The sequence below is a fragment of the Xyrauchen texanus genome, chromosome 17 (assembly GCF_025860055.1).
Source record: "Xyrauchen texanus isolate HMW12.3.18 chromosome 17, RBS_HiC_50CHRs, whole genome shotgun sequence".
NCBI lineage: Eukaryota > Metazoa > Chordata > Actinopteri > Cypriniformes > Catostomidae > Xyrauchen > Xyrauchen texanus.
In genome coordinates this window covers 22734207-22757933 of record NC_068292.1, presented here as the reverse complement: position 1 = coordinate 22757933, position 23727 = coordinate 22734207, and the positions used below count along the sequence as shown (strand labels likewise).

The 23727-nt window shown below is 37.8% G+C and overlaps 2 protein-coding genes and 1 pseudogene across 2 annotated transcripts; all 3 read left to right on the top strand.

Moving 5' to 3' along the window:
• LOC127658162 (zinc-binding protein A33) lies at positions 1 to 5091 on the top strand. The gene is made up of 6 exons (XM_052147292.1): positions 1 to 524; positions 628 to 723; positions 923 to 1156; positions 1293 to 1372; positions 2366 to 2481; positions 4020 to 5091. Exons 1-6 carry the CDS (start codon positions 96 to 98, stop codon positions 4490 to 4492), a joined length of 1428 nt encoding a protein of 475 aa, XP_052003252.1. The 5' UTR covers positions 1 to 95; the 3' UTR covers positions 4493 to 5091.
• Positions 5092 to 8038: 2947 nt separating this feature from the next.
• LOC127657642 (C-type lectin domain family 4 member D-like) lies at positions 8039 to 12851 on the top strand. Its single transcript, XM_052146508.1, has 4 exons — positions 8039 to 8151; positions 9906 to 9915; positions 12243 to 12364; positions 12632 to 12851. Exons 1-4 carry the CDS (start codon positions 8039 to 8041, stop codon positions 12795 to 12797), a joined length of 411 nt encoding a protein of 136 aa, XP_052002468.1. The 3' UTR covers positions 12798 to 12851.
• A 2622-nt stretch (positions 12852 to 15473) lies between these two features.
• Positions 15474 to 23727, top strand: LOC127658465 (COP9 signalosome complex subunit 7a-like; annotated as a pseudogene).

Sequence of the window (23727 nt, the reverse complement as noted above, 5' to 3'; positions counted from 1 at the left end):
CAGGTGAAACTCTTTAACAAGTGCAAAGATTTAGCTTGGAATAAACACCTTGTGCATTGCTTGGAGCATCAGAAGACTCTAAAAAGAGCAACATCATGGCTTCACTGTCTCTCCACCTAATGTGTCCAGTGTGTATGAGTGACTTCAGTGATCCAGTAAGTTTGCCATGTGAACATACTTTCTGCAGACAGTGTATTAAAAGCTATTTGGAATCAAGTGCAGGTGCTAACAAATGCCCGGAATGTAGACAAGACTTTACCAAAGAGGACGCTAAAGGCAACAGAGCACTGAAAAATCTTGTGGCAGCTGTACAGCAACAGCAACAGCATCAGACAAAAGACGTTATGAGAGATCAACGAAAGACTGCCAGCAATGCACTTGAAATGCTCTGCTCTGAACATGAAGAGCAACTCAAACTTTTCTGTGTGGATGATCAGAAATTGGTTTGCCTTATCTGCAAAGATGGAGAGAAACATCGCGGACACTGTTTCAAGCCTGTAAAGGAGGCAATGAAGACCTGTGAGGTTGTACCCATCTATACAGTATGAATAAACCAAATATATTGACGTGTTTTTGGAAAACAGTTTGTTACTGAATTTGTTGTGTTTTGGCTGTTTTCTCATTTAGAATGTGGTGGAAGGAGCAATGACCTTTATTTCAGATGAAATTAAACAAATGGGTGACATACTCTTGAGTCAGATGCTTGAAATCACAAAATCAGAGGTATGGCTATAAAAAGTTTTATATAAAGGATATATATATATATATGTGTGTGTGTGTGTGTGTGTGTGTGTGTGTGTTTCTGATATTCATAGGTCTGTGCCACTCCTCTTTGTCCTGGAAGAGGGAAAAAAAGAGTCTTTGTCTGTCACTTATCCCCTAGTATTAATACAATGCATTCAGTGTGAAATTGAATCCACAGGAAAGAGCCAAGTGTCTTGAGGAAAAGATGCATGCTCAATTTAAGAAAATGCATGACTTCTTGAAAGAAAAGGAGGATATATTGATGAGAGAGCTCCAGAGCGCAGCAAGCAGTGCTGAAAAACAAATGCAGCAAAATGTGTCATCGTTGACAGAGTTGCAAAAAAGGGGGAACAACCAGGTATCCATTTTGGAGACAAGACTAAAGATATGCCAGCCTGAGACATTTTTAAAGGTAATTTGATTCTGTTCTCTTCAAAACATGCTGTAGTATTTATTTGAGTTATCAAATTCAGTCATTGTATTTTAGATTTCATCATCAAATCTACATCAGAGAATGAACATATCAAATCTGTTTCTATTGTATTCAGTGGTGGAGTGAAGAAGGTTTGCCTCTGATTGACGAAATGGTACTCAAAGACAGTGAGAATGACTCTGCCTTACAAACTAAGTAAGCTGTGAAATTCAACAATTTGAGAATCAAGGCTTAATATTCATGCCTCCATAATACTGTGACTTGTAAATTCACATCCCAACTGATCCTTACTCATAAATAGGTCACATTTTATATTAGGTGTCTTTAAATGCTATGTACTAACATTATTATACATACAATACAATGTATTTATTGTGCAACTACAAGTTGTTCTGCAAAATTCTCACAATATTCACATGCACTGCTAATGAGGTTTTGGTACAGGTTTCGGGGTAGGGGTAGGGTTGAGGTTAGGGTTAGGGTTGGGTTAGGGTTAGGTTTAGGGGGTAGGGTTAACTACATATGTAGTTGTTTACATTGTTTTTTTTATGATTATTTGGAAATTATTTTTTTATTTTATTTTATATTGTTTTGAAATAATTTTGGACTGTTTTGATTTGTTAACGGCGCTTGGTTTATGCTCTGTGCAAGTTGCTGTTGTAAACAATGACACGCTTCCTGCCGCCTCCTCCACGCGTGACCTTTCCATCGAGCCTACGTCATCCCTCTCATGAGCGTGCGTCACAGAGATGTACGGAAGTGAACATTTGTAGCTAAAAAGTATATAAGAATTGTTTTGTTTCGTTTGGGTTCAGAAGATTATTTTGATGCACCCTAAATATGTATTTTGGACTGTCAAAAAAATGGAGTACATTCACTTGCATTGTTTAAAGGAGGAGGCCTGAAATGACATCCTAAATATCTTAAATTATGTTTTGATGAAGAAAGAAAATCAGTAAATTATCAGCAAATTTTCATTTTTGGGTGAGATATTCCTTTAAAGACACCTGATATAATGTGGGACCCATAAAATTAGTAATCAAGTCAAGTCATTGATTGCCCAACCAAGCATGCGTCACAATGAAGTATTGATTCATACCATGACCAGTGGTGGTGGCTTTATATATGGCTTTATATATCTGTCTTATGCAACATGGATGAGGTGAACAATATGAATGATTTTCAAAGATTTAGGTCAAGACTTAACCGTGTTCAAGTGATTTCTGACCACTTCACCCTTGGCCCTTATGAAACTGATCTGCCACTACTTGTTTGGAGAGACATGCTAGGCCACATTAAATGTGGTGAGTTGACTCTTAATGATCATTAAAGCAAGTAGCACTTTTTCTCATCGTAATGTTTGAGGGGGAAATAAATGCATTAACCCTTGTGCGCAATTCGGGTCTTCTTGGACACGTATGGATATTTTTAATAAATAAAAAAGGTATCCTTTATTTGAGTGGGAAAATACTTGGTGACTTTTCCTCCAATAGCTATCTGAACACAAATAAATATCTTGACTTGATTCGAGTCTTTGAAGTCTAAGGGGTCATTAAAAAAAACAAAAACTCTTGTGATGTTCTGGTTCCAGTGAAATTAATGGGAAATACTAAAATACAGAGTTTTTGATTTTGTCAAATAACAATCAATAAATCAAACACAATGCAGAACACAACCACAAATAAATGAAGGGGTGAGATTATAAAACATCAACAATTTACAAATCGCATGCACGCACACACACACACACACACACACACACACACACACACACACACACACACACACACACACACACACACACACACACACCATCATCAGGCTAACAATATTTTCTATTTCCATACTCTACCCTTAAACCTAACCCTGACATCACACACAAATGTGCACATGACTAAATTTAAAGATCAGCATCCTCTGACATATTTAAGAGTTTTTTTGTTTTTTTTAATGTGTGACAAACCTGTTTATATACCAAACATACCACACAGGTCGAGGTCTGAGTCTGACCCCAGTGTGACAGGGTTTATGCAAGAAATGTTATGTTTGATGTTTGAAATAAATGACAGGGAACAAAATAATAACTCTGCCTTTTCAGATCAGATTTGACTGTGGAGCACTGTCATGTTTGACAGCATATTTGAGCATCATTGCAAAGTCTGACACTTCAACACAAGTGGTTTAGAATTAAATGCTACAATTTAACAAATAATAGTTTTTTACAATGTCTAAATACATACACAATGCTTAACTTGTGATAATATCTATAAATATATATTTTTAGAACATGATCCTGTAGAGATCAGCCAATGGATGGAGTACTGAAGCCAGCTATTGGCAACAGATATTTCATGTATCTATTATTTTTTATTCCGACAGATGTCACCAGAGACCCCCAATGCATGAAAAATTGTGATGTTTTGACACTTTCAATTTACTGAAATTAAGTTTTTTTTTATTGAAGTGAAGATAACATAAAATGTGCTTATTTTATATGAAAATGAATGGTGTAATTTAGTAATTTAGAGCTTAATCAGATCTAATTTGACCCACGAACATCACAAGTGTGACTCAGAAACGAACAGTGCACAAGGGTTAATACTCTCTACAAACTGGTAATTAATATGCTACTAAGTTTCTGTAAATACATGTTGGTAGACACTATGTCACCAGTTTACAGCATGGAAAAAGGTATTCAGATCTGAATTCTTCACTATTTTTCATAACAACCTTACTGAAGTGAACTTACTGAAGTTTTTTGGAAACATTCTTGTATTTATTGTATTTTTTTAAGTTTCATGAATGTGAATTATGTTTGTTCCTAATTAATTATTTTCTTTAGATTTAGAGGGTACATATACAATAGGAAAAGACATGAAACTGGCTATCACAAAAGAGAACAATATGCAGTCTGGATGTGAAAAGTACTTTGCCAAATTCCAGAAGTTTCAGAATGGTTATAAGGACAATTACGTGGAGGACATACATACTGGTCAGGTGTTCTGGGAAGTTGATATAGGAGTTGAACCAGGGTGGGAACATGGACTTACAGTTCAATGTTATCCAAAGGAGAAAAATGTTTCTCGTTGGCAGAGACTTTTTTCAAAAGGCTTTGAAAAAATATCTCTTTTAGTTAAAGATAACAGACTGTATGCTGTAAGGGGCAGTCAAAAAAACATACTTGTCAACCAGGTTATACCCAGCAGAGTTGGAGTTTATGTAGACTGTGAGAGATGCCTGGTTGTATTTTGCAATGCAGACAATATGTCTCTTATTCACACAGTGTGGTGTGGAGATAAACAGGTTTATCTTTAAATGAGATTAGTTTAATTATTTCGTATAGAAATCAGTATAATGTTTGGAATTATACGTTGAATTTATTTATGTAAATATCTGTTGATAAAGTTTATAGTATATAAAGTATGCAAGACATATATAATGTTTGATTATCATTGCGTATTTAAGCATTGTGAATCTGAGATTTGTCCTTCATTACTGTTCTACTAAATATTATAAATATATTAAGTCATTATGTTTTTCTTATTTTTAAATTATTTTTTTATTATTATTAAAAAATGTAATTGAAAAAAAATATATATGTTGTATATATATATTTGTTTTCGTGATCTCAACATAACAAAAAGTTGTTTTCAATAAGGCTATTAGGAGGCAACAGCTAAACGCACTGTTGCATAATGGATGACTGAATACGTCATAACTTTGATCAAGGACTCACTCAAGCTGAAATAACTGTATGTCTCTCAATCATTGACAACTTCCAGATTAGTGTCAGACACCTTAGAAGAAGACTATTAAGTGTTTGTGACGTGCTGGTGTTAATTAATATGTTTGATTGAGCCTATGTGAAAGGTGAAAGGTGAGACATATTGCATACAATAAATGTTACTTTTCTACCAAGGATCTCTCATTGTCCTTCATACTTTGTAATAAGCATTGAATTGTAAATCCTGTAGGTCAATTAAAACTGTATAGTTTTTGGAAAAAATTAAAGGCAAAAACAAGTGTATCTGTTGCAATAAGCTGTTCTTCAAAACATATGACAAGATTTAAACTCACTCAGCTCAACAGCAATTAATGACTGAAGTCTTTTACTGGAGTGTTTTTATGTTAAAGGAAGTTCTCAAGGATGCAGTGAGACTTAAAAAAGAGGGCTGAAATAAAGAAGACTGGGGAATCTTGAAAACAATGAGACCAATACAAAAGTCACAGCATTACTTCAGAGTTACATACATTTTTACAGTCACTATATTTCATACCTCAAAGTGTTTTTTGATGTAGATCATTTTATTGTGATATTGTAAGACCAATGTCAGTTAATGATTTTATATATATATATATATATATATATATATATATATATATATATATATATATATATATATATAAATACACTCACCTAACGGATTATTAGGAACACCATACTACTACTGTGTTTGACCCCTTTCGCCTTCAGAACTGCCTTAATTCTACATGGCATTGATTCAACAAGGTGCTGAAAGCATTCTTTAGAAATGTTGGCCCATATTGATAGGATAGCATCTTGCAGTTGATGGAGATTTGTGGGATGCACATCCAGGGCACGAAGCTCCCGTTCCACCACATCCCAAAGATGCTCTATTGGGTTGAGATCTGGTGACTGTGGGGGCCATTTTAGTACAGTGAACTCATTGTCATGTTCAAGAAACCAATTTGAAATGATTCGAGCTTTGTGACATGGTGCATTATCCTGCTGGAAGTAGCCATCAGAGGATGGGTACATGGTGGCTATAAAGGGATGGACATGGTCAGAAACAATGCTCAGGTAGGCTGTGGCATTTAAATGATGCCCAATTGGCACTAAGGGGCCTAAAGTGTGCCAAGAAAACATCCCCCACACCATTACACCACCACCACCAGCCTGCACAGTGGTAACAAGGCATGATGGATCCATGTTCTCATTCTGTTTAAGCCAAATTCTGACTCTACCATCTGAATGTCTCAATAGAAATCGAGACTCATCAGACCAGGCAACATTTTTCCAGTCTTCAACTGTCCAATTTTGGTGAGCTCTTGCAAATTGTAGCCTCTTTTTCCTATTTGTAGTGGAGATGAGTGGTACCGGTGGGGTCATCTGCTGTTGTAGCCCATCCGCCTCAAGGTTGTGCGTGTTGTGGCTTCACAAATGCTTTGCTGCATACCTCGGTTGTAACGAGTGGTTATTTCAGGCAAAGTTGCTCTTCTATCAGCTTGAATCAGTCGGCCCATTCTCCTCTGACCTCTAGCATCAACAAGGCATTTTTGCCCACAGGACTGCCGCATACTGGATGTTTTTCCTTTTCACACCATTCTTTGTAAACTCTAGAAATGGTTGTGCGTGAAAATCCCAGTAACTGAGCAGATTGTGAAATACTCAGACCGGCCCGTCTGGCACCAACAGCCATGCCACGCTCAAAATTGCTTAAATCACCTTTCTTTCCCATTCTGACATTCAGTTTGGAGTTCAGGAGATTGTCTTGACCAGGACCACACCCCTAAATGCATTGAAGCAACTGCCATGTGATTGGTTGATTAGATAATTGCATTAATGAGAAATTGAACAGGTGTTCCTAATAATCCTTTAGGTGAGTGTGTGTATATATATATATATATACACACACACACACACACACACACACACACACAGTACTTTTAAAAGTTTTAGGCACTTGTGAAAAAGTGAGGATTTCTTAAATAATAATCATAAATCTTATTTTTATAATTATTATTTTTTATTATTATTATTATGCCCGATGCTATCTGTATTTTACAGTGAAATATTGTTAGTGTAAAATTTAACTCCAGTCCTTGAGAACCCTCTGACAAAAATGTTCTGTTCCAACCCAGACCAACCAAATCACAGTTAAAACCACAATGATCAGTTTACAAAAATGCCACCAAAATTGACAATAATTACCCTGAAATTTTAAATGTAGGGGCAAAATAATGCCACCATAATAAGTTGTTTTGTGTTTTATATGTGTCATCTAATATATTTCTTCATATACTATTCTATGCTGAGATTTACTGTATATATTATTGCATAAAACATAAGATTTTTATGTATGTTGTATTGGAATCACACTGACACCTAGAGGTGTGGATGCTGCGTCCTTCGAACACAATAGTTTTACCAATTGTAAAACATCATTAGTCACAGTCAGCCATGATTAATTTAATCCATGAATGAGTGTAAAATAACATGTTGTTTATTAAGATTAAGCAAGAAGTATTAAACTGGTCATGTGATCCTAACATGGCGGCCCCCATGAGGGGACCCACTCCTTATAGAATAAAGCAGCTTTTATAAGGTCACTATAAATGACTGGAGTCTTCATCTCATGTGAATGCTGATGATTTACATATACTTATGTTTCAAAATTATTCTCAAATTCTTTAGAAGTAAAACTTTTTTAATGAGTAAAAAATTACTGACTGCACATTTAAGTACTCAGAATTTAGATAGAGAATTTATGTTAATAAGATTATTACATTGAAATACAGTATTTGACATTAGTTTTTAACATGATTAGAAAACATATGCCCTTACAAAGGTAAAAAATAAATAAAAAAATACATAAAAAAAATAGATGTGCCTAATAATCAAATCCAAAGGGCAGATTTTTTATTTTTATTAAGGACAGTCCTTAAGTCCTATAGTTTAGAAAAACTAATTATGAATCTACAAAATACATATAACGTACATATGTTTGTATATTGTATTTCATATAATACATATTAACAAAATAAATGTTAATTTTCCCACTGACAGTCCAAAGAGTAGTCCCATCTGCTCTCAGTCCAGATCTCTGCTTGTTTGAGGCGATGCAGCAGTTCTTGAGAAAACATCTGGAGCATGAGGAAAGGAATGCAGTTGTGGCCATGAAGAATAACCTTTCTATGAGAAACGAACAGCTGCAAGAGGGAAAAGACACTCTGTACTGGGAATTGCGCTAGCTGACCAGTTTCTACAGGTTAAAGTGATCGTTCACACATTTACTCATCCCTGATGTGGTTTCAAACCTGTATGACAGTTTATCTTCAAAGGAACACAGAAGGAGATGTTAGGTAGTGCTTGTTTCAGACAGTCACCATTTACTTTAATTGCAAGTTTTAATTTTCCATACAATAAAAGTGAATGTTGGCTGAAATATGGAAGTGCAGATAGGATCAAGCATTCAGTGAAGTTATATTAGGCAATTTAGCCCAATATACTGTAATTAGCCCTCTCTTCAATACTCAAAATAATTTTATTTTGCCTATTATTTTCTGCTGTCATTTAGAAAGTGTGAACACAGTGTGCTACAGCAAGTCTACAGTGATCAATATTTTAAGTCGTAATTGTATGACAGTGCTGTGTCATAGTTTTGACTTGCTCAAAGTTTATTTTTGTTTTATTTCACTGTTCATATCAGTCTCTCTGAGTAGCGTTCAGTTTTTGCCAAAACAAATAAGCCAAATAGAGGTAAAGTGGGACACTCTTGGATCGTTTATCATTGACAATATTTTTAAAAATGATTCAAAGGCTACATCGGTGTCATTCCACATTAGTTTGCACATCAGAATGCTGTACTATTGTTATTATAGAATACCTATTGACACAGCAGATGATTACATTTATATGTGCCACTTTAACATAGTGTAGTGTTCAGCCAAGTGTTCACCACAGAAAACTAATAACACTAGTTATCATTTGCTGTTCTTGCTCAGACAACACATTGGAATATTTTACCTGCCACAGGATTTTATCATATAACAAGTTGTTGCTGTAATTTCAACTAAAGTCAACTAAAAAAAAAACTTAAGTCAAGTTAGGGTGATGTTCAAAATCCTCATTAGTTGAACCAAGAGAAGAAAATAAATAATAATAATAATAAAATGAAAGAAAATGAATTAATTTGTTATAACTTGTATTGGTTGCCCATACATGATTCTAAGTAAATCTTTCATCCTTCAAGGTTTTGTCTACTGTTGGGTTTCACAACGTGCTCAGTATGACACATTTTACAGGAATATACTTAAAAAGCATTTGAGTTTTGTGAACAAAATGCTCTATAATTATCAGATAGAATGATCTACTGAGTCATTCCCCATCCTCTCCTTCTTCCTGCCATAGTTTACAAACTTCCAGCCCAGAGATGGATGTTTTTGGGACCTGTCCGTGCTCCGTTTCTCTCTAACTCTCAACCTGATTTAGAGTTTATTTGTTTATCGGAAAGTTTAGCAATGTGTACAGGGTTGGAAGGGGAAGAGGAGGCTGGAGTTGTTGCAAGATCACAAACACAGATGGAGGGAGTGAATTCGTGGATAAAAGTTATTGTAGAGGGAACTGTAAAAGGGAGCAGTTGCTAAATGTCTCAGCAGCAAAACAAACAGAACATTCAGGGGAAAACCTTCAGACAGGGAAGTTCAGCTCAAGAGAAACTTTCTAAAGGAACTCCACTTATATCTTTTAGGAAGCTCTTTCACAAGCACAGTTTTTCATAATGTTGTGATGTTTAGGAGATAGAGACATTGCTTGTGCAGACAACTACTTAAGTAGCTCTGTGGGTAGATAAAGAAGACTGTACTTGAGAGATCTACTGAACTTATTTACTGAAAGATGGAAGACACTGAAAACTATACCAATCTACAAGAGTTCACAGAGGATATCTCTCATAGTGGAAACAGACTAATACTCAACACATTACAGGGCAACCGAGGTAATGCGTGTGTGTGTGTGTGTGGTTGGATTTGGGGGCTGGGTGTGGGGTTGTGGGGTTTGGATGAGCATGTAAACTTGCAGGGAGAGAGAAAAATGAGAATGTGCCTGTAGAGGTGTTCAGTGACATGTGGACATTCTCAGAGTATTAAACAGATCTGATCTTGTGTTCCATCAGGTGTCGACAAAGGGGCAAAGTGTTTGAGGGGGCAGGCCTCTCTTGTCCATTGCTCTGTTGGCCTCTGTTTGTGCAAATAGTACTTGGTATTCTCTGTCAGTAATCACACTTTCACACGCACACATTTACGTATGCACGCAGGCCCTCCTCAAATCATGATGAGGAAACTGTGGGGTAATCAATGTATGTGATGATTTCATTCCTTTTATCAACCAAGCAAGTGCATCATGCTTGCCATTTTAAATATTTAATTTTACCTTTCTGACACATACAATCCCCAAATCTGAGCACATTTTGAACATAAAGAAAAAGTTATCTAATCCAAGTGATTTTGAAAGATTGAGGGATTTCAGCATGTATGTTTTCACATAACAACCTTTTGTGTTGGCATTAATAGTATTTAGTATTTAGTGCATAGATTATATAATTTGTTTCTGGCTATTAGAAAACTTGTTTCATGGTGTTGTAACCCGGACACACACACACAAGATGAGACAGTCACAATGTAAGTCAAAAACTGCTTTTATTGTTAACAATAAAAGCAGGCAAAAGTACAAACGGGCAAATCCAGTGAAGAGTTGTCGAGGGAAGCGTAGGGTCAAAAGCGGGGAATCAAAGAGAGTAAAGGGGGCAAATCCGGGAGAGTAGTCGAGGGGAGCGAGGGTCAAAGCCGGGGTAAACAGGATCGAGAGGCGGGTAAACTAACAAAGGGAGTAGACAGGGGTACTAGGGGAACGAGGAGCTGGCAAGCTAAGGGGGTAATCAAGAGGAGTTCAAGAGGGGATCAAAACTAGACGAGACTAGCGGGGGCAAAGACACGGGAAACTAAATACAATAACCAACAACCGTGAGACGAAAGGGTAGTGATATATATAGGGGCGAGTGCAGGTGTAAACCATGACAGGTGATGAGACGAGTGCAGGTGAAACTAATGTGCAGGAGTGCAGATGACGCGAGTGCAGGTGGTCATAATGTTCTGGGGGATTGGAAACGCGTGAGAAACTTGAGGAAGTGAGATTGCCTACGAGCATGTGAGCGAGTAGGAGCAAAGTGGGCGTGAGGGCTCGAGCGAGCAAAAAGAGCGTGCGAGCTCGAGGGGGCGGAACGAGCGTGGGAGCTCGAGGGGGCAGAACGAGCGTGGAAGCTCGAGGGGGTGGAGCGAGGGAGCGGGGTTCGTGACAGGTGTACAGTACATACTATGTGTACATGTTATTCAACAGGTATTAATAAAACATCTTTTAATTGAACTTAATCTCATTCCAAACACTAGGTTCTCACATATGAGACATGTTTAAGACAGAAAAACATGCTGTTGTCTGATCAGTCTTTATAGGCTCTAGGATTAATATATTAATGAAAATAAAAAAAAATTCTCTCTGCATTAGTTACAGTCACAAATCATCTCCTACTGTTCTGCAAGATAATAGAGTTCTGTAATTCACAGTATTAGGGAATCTGAGGCTGCTTCTCTGTCTGTCAAACTTACTCCCATGCAGGAACATTTCTCTCGCCTTTGCTCTGAATACATGACTCTTGGGCAGACATGCTCAAAACAGGGTGAGAAGCACATGGTTTTATTTGCAATTGAGTCACTTGTTCTAATGATCTAAAACGAGTGTCTATTGTGTATCTCTGAATGCCATTTCACAACAAAGATTTTTCCAAAGGGACTTAGGACTTTGAGGAATGTTGATGCATAGGCCAGTCTTCTAGAACTAATAACCCCAGACAGTGATTACATTACAAGACATCCAAAGAAATTGTGTGTGAGTTCTGCAAACTTATCCTGGTATTCTTTCTTTTTCTTCCCCTTTCAATTCATCCATGCATCTATGAACATCCCAGTTATCCAGTGTATGCCATGCCCAGAGGCTTGGATGCATTTGGAAGGGAGCAGTTATTTCTTTAGTGAGGTCAAACTTGACTGGGAACACAGCAAAGAGAGCTGTGCATCTATGGGCGGACATCTGATTATACTGCACAGCCATGAGCAACAGTGTGTGTGAATGCACATGTATGCTTGCTTGCTTGTGTACTGTATGCACAACTTTGTTAATAGTTAATTCATGTCTGCGGCATGTGTGTTCATTCTAAGTGCTGTTCCAGTATTATTGTGAGTTGATACTTTTTTATTTATTTATTTATTGTAGCGCACCCTTGAGAGTGTTGCACGCCAGAGTGGTGGACAAGACTATCATTTCTGGATTGGCTTATCAGACACTGAGACTGAGGGAATGTGGAAATGGGTGGATAACACATATGTTAATAGGACGTACGTGAGCATACACACACGTTTGTTTTTCTAACATGGTGGGGACTGTCCCTAGACCTCTGTTGTTTCTATTGTGAGTTAATAATATTTTAATGATGATCTAACCTTCACGGAAACCTTTTTGTATGTTTACTAAGCTGTTTTCTGCATGGTGGCTGGTCCCCACAATGATGGTTGGATTTCAGATTTTACTATGTCCAACATGGGATTTTATGACAAATGTTTTTTTCTACATGTTCCTTTGGGACTTAACACTGTCCTCTGTAGGTTCTGGAATGAATGGCATAAAGAGCCAAATAATCACAAGTCCGGAGGGTTTCATGGAGAGGACTGCACAGTGCTGGATTCTCGTTCCAAAATGTGGTTTGATGTGCCCTGCGATTTCAGATACAAACGTATTTGTGAGATGGATCCTATCACCATCAACATATGAATAGAAGTTGACGTGTGCAAAATATGTGTTTCTGGTTTTTTTAATAAACAATGACATGTGATTTAAGAATTTTGCTTCAGTGTGTGTGTCTTTTGTATTATATGAGGTTTTGGGGAAGTTAAAACATTGTGCAGTGATTTTTCCTCCCATTATCACAATCCCCTTTCCCCAAAAGAAAAAAGCCTTGAAGTCTTATGCAATAAAACCAGTCCAGAGTCCAGACATGTTTTTGAAATAGAAGCAAATAATTTAAAGACCATTCAATTGTTTATTTAGAATCATTTGAGAGCACACGTTTGAGTAGCCTAATCAGAATTTTTGTAAATAAACATAGATGGTACTTTATTTTGGACCAAGATTAGATCCTTAAAAATAAAAAGTGCAAACCAACTATTAGGTCCCAAACATGTGTTCAACACAAAAACTATCTTCATCTACATGTTGTTTTTGACACATCTGATAATAACAGCACAGTTTCTGCAGCCATCTCTGCAGCCTAAACTGGTTGGCTGGATTTAGCTGGTCGCGCAGTACCAGTTTAAGATGAGTTTTAGAGGGGTTTTGAACACTTTTTAGCTGGACAGGCTAAACCAGCTGAGACCAGCCTGACCAGCTAATTAATGCATTCAAAACCCCTATATAACCAGCCATTACCAGGCTGGGCGTCCAGCTGGAATGGTGGTGGCGTAGTGGGCTAAAGCACATGACTGTTAATCAGGAGATCACTGGTTCAATCCCCACAGCCACCACCATTGTGTCCTTGAGCAAGGCACTCAACTCCAGGTTGCTTTGGGGGGATTGTCCCTGTAATAAGTGCACTGTAAGTCACTTTGGATAAAAGCGTCTGCCAAATGCATAAATGTAAAACCAGCCAAAGTGGTCTTTTTAAGCATGGCTGGCTTTGATTCTGAAAAATGATATGTTTTGAAAAATACAAACACAAAAGTATAAATAAGGAGAAGTGGCAGCATGTAGGGGAGAAAAAAATGTGATAGCCTACTTACAACTTTATAAATGGCACACTGATGTCTAACAAAGAGTTCCAACGAAATAATGTGAGTATAATATTTAACAGAGGCTAGAGCTTCAGTCACCTAAAAACTACATGTTTCTAGAGCAGTTGATTGATAGTGATGCAGCCAATCAGATCACATTGCCATTTGTTTATTTTATTTTCTTAGTTTCACAAATTTGTTACGATTCAGCCTCCCTTCTGTAAGCAGACTTGTCACCGTTGAGGATGAAGCAGTGACAGAATGACAGTGTTGTCATCTGCAAACTTCAGGAGCTTGACAGAGGTGTCCTTTGCAGTGTATTCATTTGTGTACAGGGAGAAGAGCAGTGGAGAGAGAACGCATCCCTGGCGAGCACTAGTGCTAAGAGTGAGGGTCCCGGATGTGATTTTCCCCAGTCGCACTAGCTGCTACCTATCTGTTAGAAAACCTCCGATCCACCAACAGATTGGGGTGGGTATGGAGAGCTGGGCCAGTTTGGTTGAGAGAAGATCATTCATGATGGTATTGAAGGCTGATCTGAAATCCACAAATAGGATCCTTGCATAAGTCCCAAGTCTGTGGAGGTGTTTCAGGATATATTATACAGTCCCATGTTGACAGCATTATCCACAGACCTGTTTGCTCGGTAAGCAAACTGAGGTTCCAGGAGGTGTAAGTGGGTGTGTGAAGTGAAGATCAGAGCGGGGTAGGGGTGTGAGACTGGGCTTTTCAAACTTGCAGAAAAAAATCATCAGTCAGTTGTTCATTCTTTACAGAGTGAGGGAGTGGGGTCTTGTCATCTGTGATATCCTTCAGGCCTATCCACACAGATGCAGGACCGTAGGCTGAAAACTGCTCCTTTTAGCCACTCTGATCTCCTTAGTCAGTGTGTTTCTGGCCTGGTTGTACAAGATTGTATCCCCACTTCTGTAAGCATCCTCTTTGGCATGATGAAGCTGCCTGAGTTTCCCTGTAAACCATAGTTTATCAATATTGATGTCTTGTAGGAATGCACATTTCCTCACAGAAACTGATGTGATGTCACAGTACCTCTGAGCTCATCCAGGTCTGTGGCTGCAACCTCAAAAATACTCCAATCAGTGCAGCCAAAGCAAGCTTGTAGTTCCAGCTCTGCTTCATTAGTCCATCTCTTTACAGTCCTTACTACAGGCTTAGCATATATTAGATTCTGCTTGTAGGTAGGGAGAAGTAGAACCAGACAGTGACCAGAGAGTCTTAAAGCTACACGTGGGACAGAGCTATATGCATCCATTACAGTGGTGTAGCAGTGGTCCAGTATATTTCTGTCTCGGGAGAGGCATGTTATGTGTTGTTTGTATTTTGACAGTTCATGGGTGAGGTTAGATTTATTAAAATCTCCCAGAATAATGATAAGAGAGTCTGGGTGTTGTTGCTCCATGTCTGCGAGAGATCAGCCAGCTTTTGCAGTTCTGCGTTCACGAATGCTTGTGGCGGAATGTAAACACTCACCAGAATAAATGATATTGTGAGCCAAGTAGTAATACTTAAATTCATTTTTCAGTTCTCATTAAATTGCAAAATCTTAAAAAAATAAAATAAAAAAATTCTGTGTCTTCCATGCTTGGCACACACCATTCTTAGCATATGTGCAGATATTTTTTGGCTGGTGGTGTTTATTTTCTTAAATGTGACTTCTCGTGACCACACGGAGGCGATGTGTGTCCGCTTTTATCTAGCACTCCATTGTCGCGCCCTCTCTGTCCTCCATTCGGCCAATCAGATATCATGTTTTCATGTCGTAGGACGCTTGCTAACGGAAGTAGCAGTGTTACCACAGTTGAGGCACAACCTCAGTCTTTATTCAAAAGGTAAATATGTCGCTTCGCCTATACGTTTTGGCATGTGAATTGGGGTTTTACGTAAATATTACACACTCGGCATGCTCTCCAATGCATTTGACTCAGTATGTTCATGTAAAAAGATTGTTTAATGAAGGTAAGGCCTAGCTGCTGCTGTGTTGACAGACATATGCTAGTGCGCAGCAATGAACACGAGAACGCTACAGTTCATTTGTACTCCCTAGTTCAGTTTATTCATATAAAACAACAGCGAATGGGTTTAGACAGCATTTAAACGGGTCAATCTATTGCTAGTCAGTCGTTTCAGATCTTAACTTTGTTATCTCTCTACTACAACAGCAGAAAAGGCTGTTTCCAACCATAGTCAGAAACTTCTCAAGTTTGTTTAGTATAATAAACAAATATCTTACCAAATTACTATTTTAAATATTGTAATTGATCATGTAGTGTGTTAGTTATCAGTTGAAGTCGCCTAAATAGTGTAATATGTTAAGTGACTTTAAATACACATTTCCTTGTCTGTCAAAGAGCAGTAGCCTAAACTTTTTATGGACTTGGCAGAGTTGTTTTAATCATCATAAAAGTGTGTCATGCATAAGTTCACCTTGCTGATGTAGTTATATTTGATACACGAGCCACCCTTCATATTAAATTCCTGCATCACTGTGTCGTTGAAAGCATATTGCTCTGGATCAACAGCCCAATGAATGCACATTAATTATTGAGAGATGCTGGTACAGATTTAATGAGATCTGAAGTCTGGTCATAGTCTTCTTTATTGACAAAATATGTTTTTCTTTTTTCTTCTAACATTGGCTTGAAATATCCATGTTATCCTTTCACATGCCTGGCTCTCCATCTTCTTGCACAATTTATTTAGCCTGAGGAATGGTTAAGTGGTTGTACATACGCAATGTTTTGCCTCTCCCTGTCTTTCCTGTTGTCAGATGGAGGTAGATCAGCTGCTGTCTCTCTCAGGTTCAGCTCTGGCTCAGGCCATCGGTTCTCTGCTGGAAACTCCAGGCCTCTATGTTTTCTCAGACCTACTAGAACTGCCCAATGTCCGTGAGGTGAGATTGTATGATTGAGTGTGTGAGCCGACAAATGAACATTTCAGTTCAGCTTGATGAGTTTTAATGACTTCTGTGGTTCAAACATAATTACTTGGATAATCACAATAGTCTGTGTCATCCTTAACGTTATGTAGATTTATCTTATGTTCACAGCTTAATGTGTTACATGCTATTTTGTTTTCGTTCTTGACACGTTTTATCAGGTTTATAGGGATAGTTCACCCAGATATGAAATTCCTTTCATTGTTTACTCATCCCCATATTGTTCCAAACCCTGTGATTTACTTCCTTATGTAAAACACAAATTAAAATGTTAGGTAGAATGAAAATCTCGGTCACCATTCACTTTCTTTGAATCTTTTTTCCATACAATGAAAGTGAAACTGAGGTTGTCAGTCTACTTAATATCTCCTTTTGTGTATTACAGAAGTTAGAATGTGATATGTGTTTGAAAGTCCACGAGGGTGCGAAAATAATGGCAGAATATTCTTGTTTGGGTGAAATATTCTTTTGCTCAGGCTGTCTGTGGTAATATTTACACATCCACACAGCCCAAATCCCTTTTTATCCCCATGTCGTGTTCAAATTAGAGTAGTTTAATACAGTCTAAACTGCAAAACCATACAAGGGATCTGATCATTTAAATTTGTTTCATGGTTTGAAATCTGCTTCACAATGGATTTCTAAAAATGCATTTCATTCAGGTTGCAACTCAAAGGTTTTTTGTCATTCAGGATGTCTCCTGCATTTTAAGTCATTTAATATGCACTGTTGTAAGATTTGCTATTTATATAATAAATACATTAAATTCAAATTGTCAAGTCAGCAGCTGTCATCATATATTCAGAAAACTACACGTGACCGTAGTGGTAGAATTTCTAATTCTGACATGAATACTTCACTGGGATCCTAGTTTCCCAGTATCTCACAACTCAGAATCTGCTGATTGGTTGACGGCATCACGTCTTCACCAGATGTACTCACTTACTCTAAGGTCTCGTATATCCTACATAAGCACTGATACATTCACCTAACTGTCTGTAGAAACAGGGTCTCACATATAATGCTTTTGTGCTACAGGAATAATTCAGACAGGCTACAGTTGTCCTTTTTCTTTGTTTATTTATTCACGGTCGGGAGGTCCCAATCAGACGCAGCAGTGGGAGATTCGGCTCAGCAATTTTTAAACATAAGTTTATAAATGTTACATTTCATGATCACATCCCATAATACTCATTATTAACATGAGTTAGTCATAAGCATTTAAATGTCAGTATATAAAAAAAGCTACAAAACCATGACTGTTTAATTTTCCAGACATTTTTACTACATCATGTATTTGTTTTATAAACATTTTCTGAAAAAAAAAAAAAAAACACTTTTCCACCACTTCCATATCCTACATTGCACATAGATTTCACAGATGAAGGAAATAGATACCCTCCTCCACTGCATATGTTGTCTCATACACCATAAAGTAATTCCTAAAGATCTAATTTTAAAATACTATAGTGTTAAATAAACCCACTAAATGCTAAATATTTCAATACTGTCACCCATCTGTCTTTACTTTGCTCTTCTTTTTAGTTGGAGACGGGTCCCCATGCTCCATTGTATCAGCTTCTTAATCTTTTTGCGTATGGAACCTACTGCGACTACAAAGGTAACCATGACAACAAATGATCTGGCTAGATATTGGCCCCCTGAGGCAGTGAGTTCATTCTCTACTCTGACTCAAAATGAGGTTTTACACTGTATACACTGCCCTTTGCTTTACAAAATAAGTTAGCTTTTGTGAGGTGGAAGAAAGAGTCTCTGGCCCATGTTTTGTTGCAGATTTTTTACTAGGACTGTAGAGTAATCTGCATACTTTCCTCTTGGCTGTGCTGTTTTTGTAAAGTTGGTTTTAATGAATGTTAATTTAATGTATGTCTGCCCTTTAGAGAGGGCAGCCTCACTTCCTGAACTCACACCCGCCCAGAGGAACAAGCTCCGTCACCTGTCAATAATCAGCCTGGCCTCCAACCTAAAGGTAGTGATTCATAAATCTTCAAACCAGGGTCTATTAAAGGGATTGTTCACCCAAAAATGTATCTGTAATTTACTCATGTTGGTCTAAACCCTCATGACTTTCTTCTGTGGTACACAAAAGGAGATGTAAGGCAGTATTTTGGTTTCAGTCACTATTCGTTTTCATTGTGCATTCATGCATGCAATAAAAGTGAATGGTGACTTAAGACTAAGGGTTTTTCTCAATGCTAAGAACACAGGGAATGGACTTGCATTTTTATTAAGACCAGTCTTGACAAGCTAACTTGGAGGAATGATTTTGGGAGAACAGGAGGACATTGAACACATCTACTGCAAGTTTTGTTGCACAATTTCCCCTCCCAGCACATTTGTTCCCAGTGACAGAACTACTGGCATAATCACACGAGTGAGGTTTTGCAGGACTAGTGACATTTTGAAGGAAAAAGTCTGTTAACACTTGTTTACTCCATGTGTTTATTACTTTATTAAAATGATGCCCAACAAATGCAAGCTTACAGCGGGAAACTCTTGAGGAAAAACACAAGAAATGTCCTTCATCCGCCACCATAGTGTCACTATGAATTCTGGGACTTCAAATGGGTTCTTGCACACAAGTCACCATTCTATACGTCCTTGATATTTGGCCTGATCAAGAACACATGCAGGTCATTTTATGCATTCTCAATACTTGCATTCTTGAGTACTGGAATTGAAATTGGGCAGTGGATGATGATGTTGGACAAGTCCACAGGAACATAACACATAGGAGCGCACAATGAGAAACAGCCTAACATCTGCATAGCATTTTGCTTAGCATCTCATTTTGTGTTGCATGAAAGAAAGAAGTCATATGGTTTGATAAATGATAGTGAGTAAATAATGTCATAATTGTTATTTTTCAGTGAACTATCCCTTTAAGAATGCTTTTAATTGGTTTTATTACTGTTTTATGATCAACACACAGGTGTTAGCATTATTGCTATTAGTGTTATTGATTTGCAAGACTGATGAATCCAATATTCTCTTATGAAGCTTTTATAATATTACTAGGATGAATTATAATGTTTAATTTCCCCCAGAGCGTACTATTTCATCAGAGATAAACAAAAAAAATAGTTCCCTTTCTGCTGTTCTCTCTCTTGGTAGTGTCTGCCGTACTCATTGTTGCTTCAGCAGTTAGAGATGAAGAATGTACGTGAGCTAGAAGACCTGCTGATCGAGGCTGTTTACTGTGACATTATCCATGGCAAACTGGACCAGAGGAACCAGCAGGTAGAGGTTGACTGCAGCATAGGTCGAGACCTGGGCCCCAACGAATTACCCAACATTGCCAACACACTGCAGGAGTGGTAAGTGTACATTTGTGTTGTGTCAGTGTGCTGGGTGGTGGATGCATTTCAGAAATGGATTCTTTAAGTGATGTAATAAATGAACTGCCTTACCCTTAATGTTAAATATTCTGTCTCTCTCAGGTGTGCTGGCTGTGAAGCAGTTCTCTGTGGCATTGAGGAGCAGGTGTCAAGAGCCAATCAGTACAGAGAGAGCCAGCTCAAGGTCAAAGTTCAAGTGGAGACAGAGGTGTGTGTAAATTCTCATAGACCTATTAAATGTGAAGGCCATTTTTTTGGGTTAATTTAAACAGTTTGAAGAGTTAAACTAGACATTGTATTAAACTTAAAGCTGATGTTAAAACACTTTCTTCAATCCCAGCTTATTATGCAGAAACAAGTAAACCATTCATAGGTTGTTTTCACCAAAAAACACTGGTTCTGTGGCGCTGTCAAAAATGTATCTCTTTGTTTGAGTGGCCCATCCAACACAACCGTTTTATCATATATTTTTGTTAGGTATCAAATTTACAGAAAACCCTTAAGGCAAGCTCAGCTTCCCCATCATCTGGCCCTGCCCCAGCTGGGGCAGCATCCAACCAAGATGCAGACCAGCCAGCTGAGCCAAGAGACCCTGCCTCCTCTCAGGAACCACGGCAACCAGGAAAAAAGAGTTCAAAGGTCAAAGGGTAAGTGAACTGTGTTTTAGGGTTTTGGAGTTCAAAACAAATTAGGGATGGTTACATTGCTTAAATTATTTTATTTAAATATTTTAGAGCTGTTTGACTAAATGTAATCATAAGGAAGAATTATATTTGTTTTATTTAAATGCCCCCAATATAACAATACATATTGATAAAGAGAGCAATATTTATGTCCATTCATAGAACAATTTAAATATGAAAAATATTACATTTAAATTGCTGAATCAGTTCAGTTGATTCATTGAAATGGACAGTTTGAATTTATTCACAGAAATGAATTGAAATAACCAACTCTTAACACTGTGTTTGGTTGAGGTTTAAAAAGGTATTAAAATGACAGATGCCAAAATTGTTCTAATGGCACACTTTTTAGAAAACATAATAGCCATATAAAAGCACTTTAGGTGCTCAATTTTATTTTGACTGCAAAATCATTGTGTATATACACTGAGCCAAAGCATCATAATCACCGGCTTAATGCTGTTGGTCCTCTGCATGCTGCCAAAACGGTGCCGACCTGCTGAGGCATGGACTCTTCAAGACCCCTGAAGATGTCCTGTGGTATCTGGAACCAAGACATTATCAGCAGATCTTTCAAGTCTTGCAACTTGCGAGGTGGAGCCGCCATGGATCGGACTGGTTGGTCTAGCACATCACACAGATGCTCAATCGGATTGATATCTGGGAATTTTGAGGCCAGGGCAACACCTTGAACTCTTCTTCATATTGCTCATTCCCGAACAATGTGTGCAGTGTTTCAGGGCGCATTATCCTGCTAAAAGAGGCCACTGCCATCAGGGTATACCATTGCCATGAAGGGGTGTACCTGCTCGGCAACAATGTTTAGGTAGGTGGCACATGTCAAATTGATGTCAACATGTATGGCCAGACCCAGGGTTTCCCAGCAGAACATTGAGTGTCACACTTCCTCCACCAGCTTGTCGTTGTCTCACAGTGCATCCTGGTGCCATTACTTCCCCATATATATGGCACCGCATGTACATGGCTGTCCACGTGATGTAAAAGAAAATGGGACTCCTCGGACCAGGTGACCGCCTTCCATTGCTCCAAGATCCAGTTCTGACACTTGCGTGCCTAATCTAGATGCTTTTGATGGTGGACAACAGGATGCATTGCACTGTGTGTTGTAACACATTCCACCCGAAACAATTAAAATCTTTATCATTAAAATCTTCTGTGACTTAACAGTAAATCTTCTGTCGGTTCAGAACAGATGGAATCGCATTTGTTGGCCTCGCGCATCGATGAGCCTTGGGTGCCCAACACCCAGTCGTCGGTTTGTGGTTTGTTCCTATTCGGACCACTGTTGGTAGGTACTCACCACTGCTGACCAGGAGAACCCCACAAGCCATGCAATTTCAGGGATGCTCTGACCCAGTCATATGGCCATAACAATTTTGCCCTTGTCAAAGTCGCTCAGGTCTATACTCCTGCCCATTTCTCCTGCATCCAACACGTTGACCACAAGAACTGATTGTCTGTTTACCATCTAATCTACACAGACCTTGACATATGCCCTTGTTAGGAGATGATCAACGTTATTCACTTCACCTGTGAGTGGTCATATTATTTTGGGTAATCAGTATATTGTGCATATTCCATATATCCCCAGTCCTAGTTTTGATTGGGATTCCTCCGATTACAGTGGTTCATTTCAGTTCCCTCCAATTTGTCATAGTTGCTTTTAACTCTACTGTATACACTTTAAATAGCTCTATAACATATCATAATCATAACACTTCATAAATCAGCAGGTGCAAATTAAGGAAGCCCCACTTACATTTACATAGCTATTACTGACCATACTACAAACAAACCACACATTACTTCAAACTGAAGCACAGTGCAGGGAGTCTGTATTCACTAATGGCATTAAGTGTGTAGGTGCAGCATATGATTTATGAATGTGTGTGCATTCTCTTTTCTTCACTGTTTTTCAATCTTAAAAGTTTTATGTACTGGTTCCCAGCTTTAGTTAAGTGTGATTTATGTGAAATCACCCACAGGCTTATAGTCCTAATTAAGTCCTGATGAGTTTAAAATTGTCTCTGTCCTGGTTTGGAAACCTCATGTGCTCTGGAGAGAAGGGGAGTTTGATTGCCACTGCTTTTCCTTTGTCACTGAATAGTGTCAGTTATGAAGAGGTATAATTAATTTAGGACTGATCTGACACAGATGAATTCATGTCCAAGGCTATAAAGACATGTCAGTGGAGATTAATCATTTACATTTCAGGGCTATGCCTAGCCTGTGTATGAAGCTACTGCTTTTTGTCCAATAATAATTACAGTTTATATTAGAATATGATCAGTAGGTAAGTATTGTTAAAAATACAAATTATAAGTTGTGTTGTATTTAGTGGCATTTCATAAAAATAAATGCAAATATATTAAATGAATGAATTTACCAAATGTGTATATGGTATAATTTGGCAACAGACTGCTGAGAGCAGTAAATGCAGTCAGAATTGCATATCTTACCTTAAAGTATTACTAAAAGAATCATTCATTTAATAATTAAGGAACCAGAATTCCTAATGATCAGAAAAATACATTACCAAGAATATAATTTTGTTATTTAAAATATCAAATAAAAAAACTTTTTGTATGTTTCAGGCTTCGCGGGAGCGGAAAGATCTGGTCAAAGTCTAATTGATCTACAAAAGCACTGAGATCACCTACTCACAAACAGACATAATATTGTGGAAGGCTTGGATAGATGGATAAACAAGCCTTTGCCAATTCTCAGACACAAACCATCATCTACAACAAATACAGGACTTTTACACAACGATGTGTGCTTGTGCTTGTTTATAAATGTGTATAATGTAAATGTCATTTAATTTGACTCACTCACTTCCCTGTGTGTTTGTTTTGTTCATCTTTAAATCTGGATGTAAATTGATGAAACCAATGAATAAATTATATCCATCTGTCA